The sequence below is a fragment of the Astatotilapia calliptera genome, chromosome 3 (assembly GCF_964374335.1).
Source record: "Astatotilapia calliptera chromosome 3, fAstCal68.1, whole genome shotgun sequence".
Classification (NCBI taxonomy): Eukaryota; Metazoa; Chordata; class Actinopteri; order Cichliformes; family Cichlidae; genus Astatotilapia; species Astatotilapia calliptera.
Window position 1 is genome coordinate 53080447 of NC_137424.1, and position 13978 is coordinate 53094424.

A 13978-nucleotide genomic window follows, 5' to 3' on the forward strand; every position below is an offset into this window, starting at 1 on the left:
TCAAATTAATGATTATTAATGAGCTTATAATAGATGATGAAAGGAAACCTACCTGTATAAGAGGAAGTACTTTGATTGTTGATCTACTAAGCGCTATAAATGTGTAAAATTATCAGACAGCATGATGAAATTATGGCTCTGATCCCGCCTTCTTCTCTTTTTGCGACTTGAACTACAACAGTCGAAACTGTTCCACTTCGTCTGTGTCGACCTGCTCTCTGAAGAGGAACCATGGACGAAGTCAACAAAGTTTGTTTTGATGCCTGTTTGAACAGGTCGCTGTGGTTTGTCCGCCTGCTCCTGCTCGCCGCTGTCCTGTCCTCATCTTGTTGTACAGGTGAGATTTATGGATTTGTGTTTTCAGCGAGTCACTTTACAAATGTTAACACAGAGTCGCTGTAAAAGTGCGTATCTGTCTACCTTTAATGCCTTTGCTAAAGTTTCTGTATTATTCTCTATCGAAGTTCTGACGATAAAAGCAGGATGTTCGGCACGTGGAGACTATTTGTTTACATTTTGAGGAAACAAGCTCAAAATCTGTGTGTCAGTCATTTAAAGAGCTTCTCTGTGTTTAAACTTGAAACGCTGAGCGATATTATCAAATGTTTCTCACAATCTGAATGTTGCAGTTCATTTCTACGTTTAGGGGAAGTTCATTTTGACCGACATGACTTGACTAAATTGACACCCAGTTCCTCTATTCTTATTTCAAGTTGAAGTTCACTCACTTCCAAAGGTTATTTTTGGATCATTTCTGTTGTAGAGCACCGACTGCAGTCAGCAGGGAAATCACACTGCTGCTGATGTTTGTGTGCAAACAGCAAATGACCACAGTTTCCAAAATACAGCGATTTACTGTGACATCAATGTGCGCAATGTGTGACACCCGTACAGTAAAACATTTTTCAGAGTACTTTTTGTGTACGTTTATCGGTGATTTTGCTGTCACGGTTGCAGCAGAGATTAACAGTGTGGTTTTGTGCTAAAAATGTGTTTTTAATGTGTTTTCTTTATAACTGTCCCTCAGTTTTATTGCAGTTTCCTACAAATGTTTGTTCTACATTTATTTGACTCACGTTATGCAGGAAGTTAAAGAATCTGCCTCACATGACAGGATTTCCTTTGTTGCGCATGCTATAAAAAAGGCAACAAAACAAAAATTGAAGTAAATTTACTACTTGCACGTACACAGAAATGTTTCAGTGTATTTGTGCATGACGTTTTACCTGCCTGGAACTGTGAGTCTCCTGCTGGAAAAATGATTATGACATTTTGTCAGATTTTTCGTTTGACGTTATGCAGGGATAAACTATCCACAGAGACTGAAACTGTCTCCTTCTTATTTCAGACAAAACAGACACCTTATCTTAAAGACACCACATCACACTAACAGATTAACATCGCTCTCAGACATGTGGTTCGTCTGATATTTAAAGCAGAATGAGGAGGCAGCGCCTTCAGCTTTCAGACCGCCCTTCTGTGGAACCAGCTCCCAGTTTCTTACACTCTAAAGCACCTTTAGCTGTTGTAATTTCTCGCTATATACAGGCTGAAAACATGCTTTTCTTATATGGTAATGTTGGGCATGTAAATGTGCAGTCTGTGGGGACTGACACACTTTTGTAACCAGCATTAATTTGCCACAATAGCGACAGTAGGCTGCATTTCTGCGCTGGCCTCGTTTTTCAGCCACAGAGACTCCTGCTTGGGTAATCTGTGGTGAAGAGGTTAGCTATTACAAATATATAAATGAAATTACACATAAGGCTCATCACTGACCTACAACACAGTCTGTGCGTATTTTAGAGTCTCAGTTTACACAAACAGAAGAAAACTTCAGATTTGTTGGACTATATTGTATCGTGAGAATAAACACTTGTGATGAGACCTGATATTTGTATGAATGCTTTCTGAGCAAGTTTTAAAGCATAAAGCAATAATGAGGTTGCTGCTGCACACACACAAACATTTTTTTTAGTAGACTCAGTTCTTTGAATAAACACAGTAATTAGTTCCTCCGTGTTTTGTTATCTCTATTATCCACAGGAAAACCCTCAGTGATTGTCGTACCAAAGATCGTGGCCTTTGCAGGTGAAACTGTCCTCCTGCCCTGCAACATCACCCCAAGTGGAGACGTCCCAACAGTGGAATGGACTAAGGAGAGTTCACTTCCAGATATTGCCTTCCTGTACCGAGATGGGTGTGAAACCTTTGAGATGAAGAATCCAGTGTTTCGGTACCGAACAAACCTCATCAGGCACGAACTTCACAACGGAAACCTGTCAATGGTGATATCCAACCTGCAGATAAGCGACAGTGGAAAATACCACTGTGCGATTATCAGGAAGAAGAAAAAAGTAATCACAACACTGGAGCTGTTTGTAGGTACGTCCACTCAAAGATCAGAGCTGCATTTAATCTCTTTAATGATATCTATCTATCTATCTATCTATCTATCTATCTATCTATCTATCTATCTATCTATCTATCTATCTATCTATCTATCTATCTATCTATCTATCTATCTATCTATCTATCTATCTATCTATCTATCTATCTGGTTGGAAAGTGCAAAGGCTACAATGTGAATATTTAATATTTTTGCAGGTGCCGTTTCTGAGCCGAAACTCTCAGTTGTTCCTGGTGTTGGAGGTGGACTGACTCTGCAATGTGAAGCTAAGTGCTGGTTCCCTGAGCCTAAGATTACATTTCTTGACAATCAGGGAAATGAGATCAGTGCCGAAGACCCAAAGAGAGATGAAGAGTCTTCACGATGCTTCACGGTCAAAGGAAGAGTGTCCCTGCAGACTGCTACCAACAGGTTTAATATCAAATTAAAACTTACCACAAGTTTATATTCTGAATGATGTGTTGGAGAATTTTTATCTTGATCATTTAGTTTGTTTATTTCAAAAAAAGTTGTACTTGTAAATATACATTGATTAGTGTGTAATTGCATCTTTCAACAGATGCCTTCTCACGCTAACCCCACTGGTGCACATTTTGAATAAGATGTAAATGTGTGTGTTTTGGTCCCAGGGTCACCTGCAGGGTCCACCAGCTGGAGATACATCAGACGAGAGACTCAGAGATTTACCTGCCAGGTAGCTTTAATCAAACACCTGGATTAGCTGTGTCTATGCTTCACTATCCATTAGCTATTCAGACACACAACATTTATTGAGTAAAATGTGCTGATAAAGCAGCTATGAAATTATGCAGGTTCCTCCTCTTTTATCGAAATGCTTTTTCAGGTTCAATCTCTTTTTTTGTCATTACAGATGGATACCAGGGATCCTTCATTGTAACCATTGTAATTACAGTTTTAACCACCTTAACAGCCACTGTCATCTGTTCATGTATTGTGCATTTAGTGAAGAAACACAGCTGCCCTGGTAAGTCAGTTTCTAGGCGTTATTTTTAAAACTGCTAATTCAGTTCAATGAATCATCAAACAAGTGAAGGAAAAGCAAAACAAATAATAAAAAATAAAAGGAAAAAATATACATATGGTAAGAAGCACCTGGATTTTAGCCTGAATTTAGGTTGGCTTTGTCATAACAGTTTGTGTGTGTAATAAGAACAACGAAATGTCAGGAATGAAACAGATGCTAATTATTTTTGTTTTTTTGTGTTCATACAGTGAGAAGACAAAAACGGAGTCTCGATAATCATGGTACGAATGATGAAAGGCAGAGTCCGGTCATCCAGACAAGGGACTGTACAAATGACTCCAAATCCTCATCAAGCATCTCAAATCCCACGATCCCGCCCTCTCCAAAGTCTCATCACAACAACGACAACCCCAGACCAGAGGCCTTGACAACATCTGTCAGCTCCTCACAGACCACAGAAGAAGATTCATCACATCTGGACACCAGCGGCGAGATGAAAAGAAACAGTGATAACAGCAGTTCACTTCCAGTGTTGTCCATTCCGCATGAGCGTCTTCGCCGTTCGTCCACTCGTCGGTCTGTTAGAGGCAGTATACGTGTTCAGCACAGAAACATCATCTCTGAAGACTCAGAGCCGCTGATGGAGATCGGTCCTGAAACTAAATGAGGAACGTTTCATAATCAGACAAATGAAACTGTCAGTTAGGTGGGAGTTGACCTCTAAGTATAAACTGATTTGTCATTTATTTCAGGACGCCATCCAAGTGAGTTTCATAGAACAGCATTGCATTTTATAAACATACCAACGTTTTAAATACGTATTTGATAGTTTTTGTTTTGAAATACAGTCAAAGTTGTCATTTTAATGTGCTGACCCAATATCTGCTTTTCTTGATTATCATCGTAGGTAGTAATACGGTTTTATAAGAGAGGCACCTCAATTCAAACTTTATCCACATTCATTTTGTGTAATATATTGGGATATGTATTTATTAGAGCTTTGCTGTAATCTTTTTTGAGTTTTGTAATTATTGTATTATGTAATAGTGCTGTTTTAACTTGCTGGTTACTGTTCTTGGAACAGCTGCAACCACACGATTTGCATTATTTTCACCTGGATTGCTGTGCATGTGAGTATGAAGCTGGCTGAGCTCCAGCCAAAGTAAAACTCCAACACGGACAGCAGTGACAGTGAAAACCACGTCATGTATCATGTAACTGTTTGTGACATTCTGATATAAACACACACACCTATAAAACAAACTGTAATGTTAAGAACAATAAAAGTTGTTCTTGTGAATCTACAGCTGTCGATTAATTCTGGTTAAAGCAAGTTTTCTTCAGTATTCACTTAATGCAGTCATATTTGAATTCATATCAAACGATTCAAGGTAAAAATGAACTATTTGTAGCCAGTTCAGTTTTCTTCTTTTTCCAAAACCTCAGAAAGAAATGGGCTAAATATTCCTCACATTGCAGCAGAGTAAAAGTAAGTAAAACAAATGAAGGTTTTGGAGTGGTCTATCATCTGGGCTTAAATGTGACTGGATTACAGAGATAATCGTGCAATTCTGGAAGAAGCTGCTGCTTTTCCTCTGTGTATGGAAAACTCCTTTAGAAAGCCTGTTGTAAGGCTGATGTTAAATGTTGATGTTGTTGTTGATGCTGATGTTAAATTAAAGTACAATTGCTTTGTTAATAGTAAACAATGATAAAAAATTTAAGTAGCTTTGACATCATATGCAAAGCACACAGAGTAGCAAAGTGTGATGGTGAGTTACTGAAAAAAGTTTCTGTTAAAAACCATGGCAAAGGTTTAACGTGAGTTTTTAAAGAAACAAGGTATCATTTTTATATCTTTTAATTTTTTACATGGTACATTTTTTTCTGTAGTCTACTGAGGATTTTGTGGTATTTACTGTGAAAGGTTAAATTTGTGGGTTTTATAGGAAGTGTCAGGTGATGTGAGAATTTAAGGAAAGCGAATGCAACTGTTTTTTGTTTTTTTCCAATGTCTTCCCATAATCGTCTCTCATTTCTGCTGAAACAGTTTAAAATTAACTGTAAATGTTTTTTTCTGCTCAGCTTGTGACGCGTGCTGTGCACAGAGTTCAGGAAATTTGTTTCACAAGGACAAAAAGGATTTACAAAATTGCACAAGTTCATGGTAATGAAATAGAAGTAAATCTACTTAGTACGTGTATGGAAGTATTTTACAGCATTTCTGCACGACTTTCTACACCACTTGAACTACTTACAGTTATTTTTTTTTTAACTATTATACTTTACAAAGCAGTGCAATTAAAACTTTTGAAAGATATTAATTCCACAGCAGTGTGTCCATAGCAGAGTGGTTTCTTAAATATGGGCCCTTTGCTGAATTTCATCCTTTATTTTTTAGTTAAAACATTAAAACAGACCTACTATACTCATTTCAGCCTCCATGTTTCGATTCTTGGAGTCTCCTACAGTAGTTTTGCATGATGCCCACTTCAAAAATATTCCTTCATTTTTAGCTTTTCTTGATCAATTTTAGCCAATTTTCTTCTGATTGGCAGGCTGGTGGGGCTTTTCCTCACAGCCACAGCTGTGTGCCTGACCATGTTAGGAAGATCCCTTTTCTTTGACGTCATACAAAGAGAACTGAGTGTTTACAGCAGACTTTTGGATCACAAAGATTATTAATCTGACATTTTGTGTTGTCTTAGGTTAGAATAAGGGGTACAGTGATTTGCAGTTATTTTCATTTCAATACATTTTGAAAGCACAGAAATAAGTAACAATAATGTAAATAACGTAATGTAACAATAATGCAGCTTAAAAAAACCGTTCACTTTGAACCAGCATAGATTTGTTTGTTTTCTAAACACTTAAATTAAAATATATTAAATACATGTCTTTTGTTCCTACTGAGTCACACCTAATAAAACATTAATGTGCTGTCATGTTTGCTGCTTTGAGTCTGTATTATCTAAATTTTAGCAGTTAACTGCAGGCCTACTTGTTGTTCCTAGAGTATTCAAAAGTAGAATGGGAGGCAGAGCCTTCAGTTTTCAGGCCCCTCTTCTGTGGAACCAGCTTCCAGTTTGGATTCAGGAGACAGACACTATCTCTACTTTTAAGATTAGGCTTAAAACTTTCCTTTTTGCTAAAGCATATAGTTAGGGCTGGACCAGGTGATCCTGAATCCTGCCTTAGTTATGCTGCAATAGACGTAGGCTGCCGGGGATTCCCATGATGCATTGAATTTTTCCTTTCCAGTCAGCTTTCTCACTCACTATGTATTAACAGACCTCTCTGCATTGAATCATATCTGTTATTAACCTCTGTCTCTCTTCCACAGCATGTCTTTATCCTGTCTTCCTTCTCTCACCCCAACCGGTCGCAGCAGATGGCCCCGCCCCTCCCTGAGCCTGGTTCTGCTGGAAGTTTCTTCCTGTTAAAAGGGAGTTTCCTTGCTTGCTTGCCTGCTTGCTCATAGGGGGTCATATGATTGTTGGGTTTTTCTCTGTATCTATGAAGCGCCTTGAGGCGACTTTTGTTGTGATTTGGCGCTATATAAATAAAATTGAATTGAATTGAACAAGCCCAACATGACAAAATTTGCCACATCTAGTTTAACCCCTACTAACATTTGTTTATGCTGTTAATCACAGGTGAGCAGATCATCCTGTGTGGGCCAAAAAGCAACACTACAGACAGTTCACCTCACTATCGCTGTCACTGATCAAAAATGAGCTTTTCTGACTGATTCAGATGTGAGACCATTGAGATGAAGAATCCAGTCTTTTGGTAACCTTTGTGCTCAAATTGAATAGTTTATAATTAAAGAAGTTATGAGAGAGTATGAACCATCATCAGTGGTCCTCCAACTGCACAACCAGTAAGAATGTAACAAAAAATCAGAACAGAAAAATGAAGCAACAGATTTCTGTCCCTATAAGTTATAAGTAAATAAATAAGTAAATGTTATAAGTAAAGCCAGCTGTCTGTAGACAAATGCTAAACTGTTTCTTTGTGGACATTTTCACCCACATCATTCGTAAAGCGTGTGTAATGTAATGTTTTGTATAAACATTTGACCTGAAATGTTGGTTGAAAAGTTCAAAGACCACAACGTGAATAATTAATAGTTATGTATCTCTCTCGTAAAGCTCAGATGAGGTTTCCTAATCATTTCCCACAGTTTTCTATGAACATTTGAACTGAGATGTTGGTCACAGACAACAGCCTGAAAAATTCTTACTTTTGCAGGTGCTGTTTCTGAGCCAAAACTCTCAGTTGTTCCAGATGTGGGAGGAGGACTGACTCTGCAGTGTGAGGCTACAGTGGGGCAAAAAAGTATTTAGTCAGCCACCGATTGTGCAAGTTCCCCCACTTTCCCCCACTTTACAAATCCTACCATGTGAATTCATGGATTTTTTTTTCACATTCTGTCTCTCACAGTTGAAGTGTACCTCTGGTGCAAATTACTGACCTCTGTCATCATTTTAAGTGGGGGAACTTGCACAATCGGTGGCTGACTAAATACTTTTTTGCCCCACTGTAAGTGTTGGTTCCCTGAGCCTCTGATTACATTTCTTGACAATCAAGGAAGTGAAATTAGTGCTGAAGACCCAAGGAGAAGTGAGGAATCTCCAGGGTGTCTCACAATCACAAGAAGAGTGACTCTGCAGACTGCTACAAAAAGGTTTCATATTATTTTAATATTTAAAGTTTCAGATCTTAGTTCTGGTTTTATGTGGTTCATTTACCTCAGTTGGGTGGGATTGTGTTGTTAAATTATCATCAGTGTACAGAGAGCTTTAATTTTCCAGGACAAAACTATGTGAATAAAACTAAAAGGTGCTTCTTTCGATCACAGAGTCACCTGCAGAGTCCACCATCCGGAGATAACCCAGACTAGGAACTCAGAAATGTACATACCAGGTACACCAGCGCTTTAACACACCTGGATCAGCTGAACTACATAAAACACATATTTTTGTCTATGGTTTACATCCATCTAGCTTTTCTAAAAAAACACTGCAAACTGTACATGTATATGAAAACTGTTTAAAATGTAATTAATTTTAATCTAAGATTTGCTAATTACTGTGTTCTTTAATGTCACTTCTGTTTTAAATGTAAACTTTTACAACATGGAAGTTACGTCACCTGTTTGTGTCATTTTTGCAAAATTTTATTATCCTAATCTTCAAATGTTGAGTTTCAGGTGAAAGCCTGAGATCCTGCACTGACATCCTTGTAATCGCTGTTGTCGTGAGGGTCTTTGTAACAGCAGTCATTGCCTTTTTAGTCAAGAAATGTCAGCGTTATGGTAAGTCTGTTTTTTTAATAATGTGTTTTAAAATTAATTATTTAACTGATTATTTGGCCATCAGAGTGTAAATATTAAAAAAACAAAAAAAACAAAACAGATCTGTTGCAATTATCTCCGTCAAGGAGGTTGTGTTTCTGGTAGCATTTGTGTGCTTTTCTTTCTGTCTGTAAACATAGTAGCTTGAAAAGTTTCTAATGAATTCTGATTAAGCTTTGCAGGCGTCATGTTAACAATCTAATTAAATTCAGCTAACATCCACCAAAGTGTTCAAGGTCAACTTAACGATTTATTGGTCAAAAAAGCTGCGTGATTTAGAAACCATAATTCTTACGAGTGTGGTGTCTATTACCAATGTACAGAAAGCGATTTAAAATAATATTCCTTGGACATATAAAGACTGATATAGGTCAAAAAACTTAAACTTTCATAAAATTGATTTGCCTGAATTTCTGCTGCCTTAGTTTGCATTGGCAACATGTAGGAAATGATATTAGGATATTGAAAACATCACATTGACCTCTGACCTCACTTTTACATTTCACATCAGCTTTTCTTTCAAACTGTAAGGACACAAAGATATATGTTATATCTTTAAAGAACATATTGTCAAGAGAAAGACAATGAACTGCCCATTAAGTGACAAATATACTGACATGTAATATTATATAATGAGCTCGGGTTAGTTACACATCAGTACATATTGTCAAACATCTACTACTACATAATGTCTGCCCTTCTTACAACCTTAAAGTGAATACTGCTGACATTGTGAGCTGACCTGGTGGAGGTTTGCAGAGATTCTTTTAGTTATTTGCTGGACTGGGTTTGTGTTTTCACTCTATAAGAATGTTAAATGTAGCAATAATGTGGACATCTCAGGATACACCAGATCGTTGTGAGGCAGTTTGTACTGACTAATTTGACACAAAATCAAACCTCTTTTTACATTTAACTTTCTTATTTTTACAAGGACTGTATAGCTACAGTAAGTTCTCAATCAAAACCTCTTCACACTAAAAATCTTTACAATAAACAAATGCAGCAAACAGAGAAAATATAAAATTCATACACTAAGAGCAGTAGTGGTAGTTTAGCCAGGACTATCACAAACATATTTGACATTAATTTAGGTATTAGAATAAGGAAATGGGATGTGGTGTGTTGCAAAGTGGCTTGCAGAAGAAGCAGGCAGGGTAAAAGACCTTAAAAATGTGCTGTAAACAAGATTGACCAATTTGATTAGATAAGTGATCATTTGTTGTAGCCTGGCAGTGACAGCAGGTGATGGTCCTGGATTTTGAGTTAATTTGGCCTGAATTTGTGGCCTGCCTAATCTAATGCTCAGTCTAAATATATTAATTTAAATTATATTTGTGTGTGTGTGTGTGTGTCTGTCTGCACTGATCGATAGAATGGTCAAGATTTAAGAAAAAATTGCCAAACAAGTGATTTTTTATTCACTTTTTGTGTTCATACAGTGAGAAGACAAAAATCAGGCCTTGAGAAAGATAAGATGAGTTGTGTTCAACAGTCTAGCCAGCCCTCGGGATCATCACAAAGCACCCCAAACCCTGTTATCCCACCCCCAGCAAAGTCTCCCCACACCATCAGCCACCTGAAACCGGAGGCTTCAACCAACAGAAACCATCCAATCAGCTCAACACAGACCAGGTATTCCACACCTGCCGTTTCAGGACAAAATCCAACATCTGGCACGCAGATAAAAAGAAACAGCTGTGACACTTCTGCTTTTTCAGCAAAGAATCGTGCTGTGTCATTCAGAAGTCCTTCAGATTCAAAAGAAAGAAAACATCTTCCTGTTCAAAAAGCATGCGTGTGTCCTGGTCTGGTGCAGGTGGTGCACATGCGCCTCAGCGCAGCAACACCTTCGCTGACAGGTCTAAACTGCACTACAGTACCCTGATAGATTCATCTGATGTCCGGGGACATCAATAACAAATCAATATAATAGTATTAGATTTAGTAGCAGTAGTAGTTATAATAATGATAGTAATTGTAGTATCAAAAGTTAATAAAATTATTAATGCCACTACATAAAAATACTTCTGAGAAAAATTATAATCCCAAGATGTGAAATGATTCAGTGCAAGAAACAGGTCTGTGACATGCTTTATTTTCTTTATGGATTCATCTTATGATTTTTTTTTGTTTGGTTTTTTTTTTGCTTGTCAAATTATTTCAAGAGTTTCCCAGTCATAACAAATCTCATGCAAAATGACAGATTACTAAAAAAAACTTGGGAAGAGCAGCTAAAGATGAAAATGCGCTTTTTCCCCACATGAAAAGGTTTCTTTTTTAATTTCATTCTCTTTTGGATACTACATCAGTCAGTTTCATGGGAAACCTTACACTTTTACAAATAATTTATCTTTCATTTGTATGTGTATAATGTGTAAAGTAACATACTTGAAGTTGTGTCTCAATATTTTTATTGCTTTTGATTATTCTGATATTGGAATAATACAAAAATATGAAAGACAAAAACACCTTTCATTTTAAGCTTCTTTTAGTTGTATGCATATTGTATGTCCTATCCTTCAGACACTTTAAACTGAGTGTATGTTGACTTTTCCATTTGTATAAAAAAATGAATCAACTTTTTTTTTCTTCCAAACTTAATTTAAAAATCCCATTACAGAGTCACAGCCCTTATCTACCCCAGAATTTTCCAGGGGTTGGCACAAATAAATGGAAAAGAGACAAAATGAAACCATTCCTTTCCTCCTTACAGGAGCCATGGTGGTTTGAAGGAAGCTTCAGTGCTAAATTGATTTCATTCATCTGTAACCCAGAGGTTTTGAAATGAAAGTTTTGTGGAAATATTTAAGCATCTGTCGATCTAAGCATATGCAAATAAGAACACCGATCCATCACATTAACATCATGTGAAATAAAGAAAGCACATTATACTTCCACCTTTGCTGCTGCTGTGTTCTCCTATAGAGGTCAACTTTTCTATTAAGGCTTGTTTTAGGTCCATGTTTGTCTCTTATAATATCTCTGCTGCTGGACTTTCTGTCTATGTCTATAATTTCTTGGAGACTTAACTGGTCATGAAAAGACAAAGCTGTTTAATAAATGAATAAATCCTGTTGAAACTGTTTTTTTTCCAGCATATTTAAACGAGCAAACATTTTATCTTTGACTCATGTCCCAGTTTTTAATCCCTGTTCAGTGACGATGCCAGACTAGTGGTAACTGCTAGTTTAATGTCAATGGGCTCAACTTACAAGACTGTACATGTTTCATAGGACGCAGAACCAACATAACAAGCTTGTTTCCACCACTGATCAAAAACAACAACAGCAAAAAAAGGAAATTTTGTTTCATAGATGACATTTCTTTATCACAAGCTTCCATAGGCATAGACAAAACATATAAGAGGGAGAAATTTCTTCTCTGCTCTGGACTCTATTCAAAAAGACGAGCCTTGTCTTTGAAAAATGGGGTCAGTGCCTGCCAATGCTTATAAAGATATAAATGTAGGCATACACTTCAGTCACTGACAAAGGAGAGGAACTGTAATGTTAGGTGACAGTAAGTTTTGCAGAGACTTATGTCAGCATTTGATTGCGTCAGACAGACGAGTAACTTCGCAGACAGCAGATACTCGGAGTTCATGAACTGTAAAAAAACTGCATAAATATTTTCACATCCATTAGAAAAAAATTATTTTATTGTTATTGGGAGAGAGACAGAGTGAAGTAAAAACTCAGAAACCAGCGAACGACAAAGGTGGCACCGCTGATTAATAGGATTTTTAAACAGTTTCACATTTGCAATCAGAGGAAGAGGATTTAGGAGAAAATTATTATGGTTTCATGTTTAAATTTTTATTTTGAAACGATATTAGGCTGTTTTAAACATACAACACTTATTACAGTAAAACTGATGTTTTACCTCATCCAGTGTCCCTCTGTTTTGTTCCAACCTATGAGTAACTTTTCATGCTGAAAATGATTCACTGTGTGCGATTAACAGGAAACAGCCATCGTATTTTCTCGAAACCATCGACAGCACCTTTGAATGACTGACAGAGGTTAACTCACTCATCACTGCATCTACAGCAGGTCTATGGCCTTTTGGTCAGTGAAGCTGCACAATGGTTTATGTTTGTTTAAGTTTTAATAAGCACTGTAGATGTGACTATAATTGAAATAATAAAAAAGTTAGCACTAATAACGCATTACTGTTAAGATTTCAAGCTCCGTGAAATTAAAGGTTGGCTTATTTACTCAAAAACAGCGCAACCGTGTGGTAGGATATGATAACTGCATTTTATTATCGACCTCTTGATTTAATATTCAGCTTTTTAAAATTCGGCTTTATATCTAAATATCCTACATTTTTCAGCAGATCAAAAATTTATTCTGCTTGTTCTGGTAATTGTTTATTTTCTTCCTTTTTTCGGTTTTTTTCTTCCTCTTCAAAGGACTTCCATGATATACGCTCTATATAAGACCAGATCCCCAAAGTGAAACATTAGAAAACTACATGCAGTGCACGTGTGGCAGATGTGACCCTGAGTTGGATAATTAGAAAAGGATGGATGGATATACATGTATGTGTGTGTGATACAGGGCTTTAAGAACAGGTACATAACTCAATATGTTCAACACAGAAAGAAATTGGAAGGAACACCAAAGGGGCAAAACACCAGCTCTTGATACAGCTGTTGCTTGGAGTTGCAAGACCAGACTGGTCGTAAGACTGGCTACGGATACCGACTCCAGAATGGAGCAATCTCCACCCACCTCCTCTACATGGATGACAGGAAGCTGTATGCCAGGAGTGAAAGAGACACTGTCATTTGAACTTGAGAAGTGTAGTCAGATGGTAATGAAGACGGTAGTCAGAATTGGGGAGGACTGCACCACCATAAGGCAACATTGCAGACATCGAGGACAACTACAAGTACCTGAGAATCCTACAGGTAAACTGAAACCATGAATAGGCCTCTAGGAAAGCTGCAACCACCAAGTATGTTCAGAGAGTAAAGCAAGTCCTGAGGAGTAAGCTAAACGGGAAGAACAAAATCTGGGCAATCAACACCTACGCCATGACGGTGATCAGATACCTCACCGGGATAATAAGTTGGCCAAATGAGGAGATAAATGCCAGAAACATCAAGACAAGAAAACTCCTGACCGTGCATGGAGGGTTTCACCCAAATTCCAGCGCCCTGAGGGTGTACGCTAAGCAGAAGGAAGGAGGCCGAGGGCTGGTGAGTGTCAGCACC

The 13978-nt window shown here is 37.5% G+C and overlaps 1 protein-coding gene and 1 long non-coding RNA gene across 2 annotated transcripts; both read left to right on the forward strand.

Annotated features, from left to right (window-relative positions):
* The first annotated feature begins 176 nt into the window (after positions 1-176).
* On the forward strand, positions 177-4699 carry LOC113012747 (butyrophilin subfamily 2 member A2-like). Its single transcript, XM_026153068.2, has 6 exons — positions 177-337; positions 2047-2385; positions 2608-2821; positions 3040-3104; positions 3282-3395; positions 3644-4699. The coding sequence occupies exons 1-6, from the start codon at positions 232-234 to the stop codon at positions 4060-4062; spliced, it is 1257 nt and encodes a 418-aa protein (XP_026008853.2). The 5' UTR covers positions 177-231; the 3' UTR covers positions 4063-4699.
* A 3185-nt stretch (positions 4700-7884) lies between these two features.
* On the forward strand, positions 7885-11837 carry LOC145425482 (uncharacterized). Its single transcript, XR_013906182.1, has 4 exons — positions 7885-8085; positions 8260-8324; positions 8611-8715; positions 10197-11837. It is a non-coding gene; the product is annotated as an uncharacterized LOC145425482 (long non-coding RNA).
* Positions 11838-13978: the final 2141 nt, after the last annotated feature.

Bases quoted from the DNA above. Each gene is read 5' to 3' on its own strand.
- LOC113012747 (XM_026153068.2), top strand. From the start codon at position 232: ATGGACGAAGTCAACAAAGTTTGTTTTGATGCCTGTTTGAACAGGTCG. The intron at 338-2,046 runs GTGAGATTTATG...TATTATCCACAG, and splicing joins GTCCTCATCTTGTTGTACAG to GAAAACCCTCAGTGATTGTC. The intron at 2,386-2,607 runs GTACGTCCACTC...ATATTTTTGCAG, and splicing joins AACACTGGAGCTGTTTGTAG to GTGCCGTTTCTGAGCCGAAA.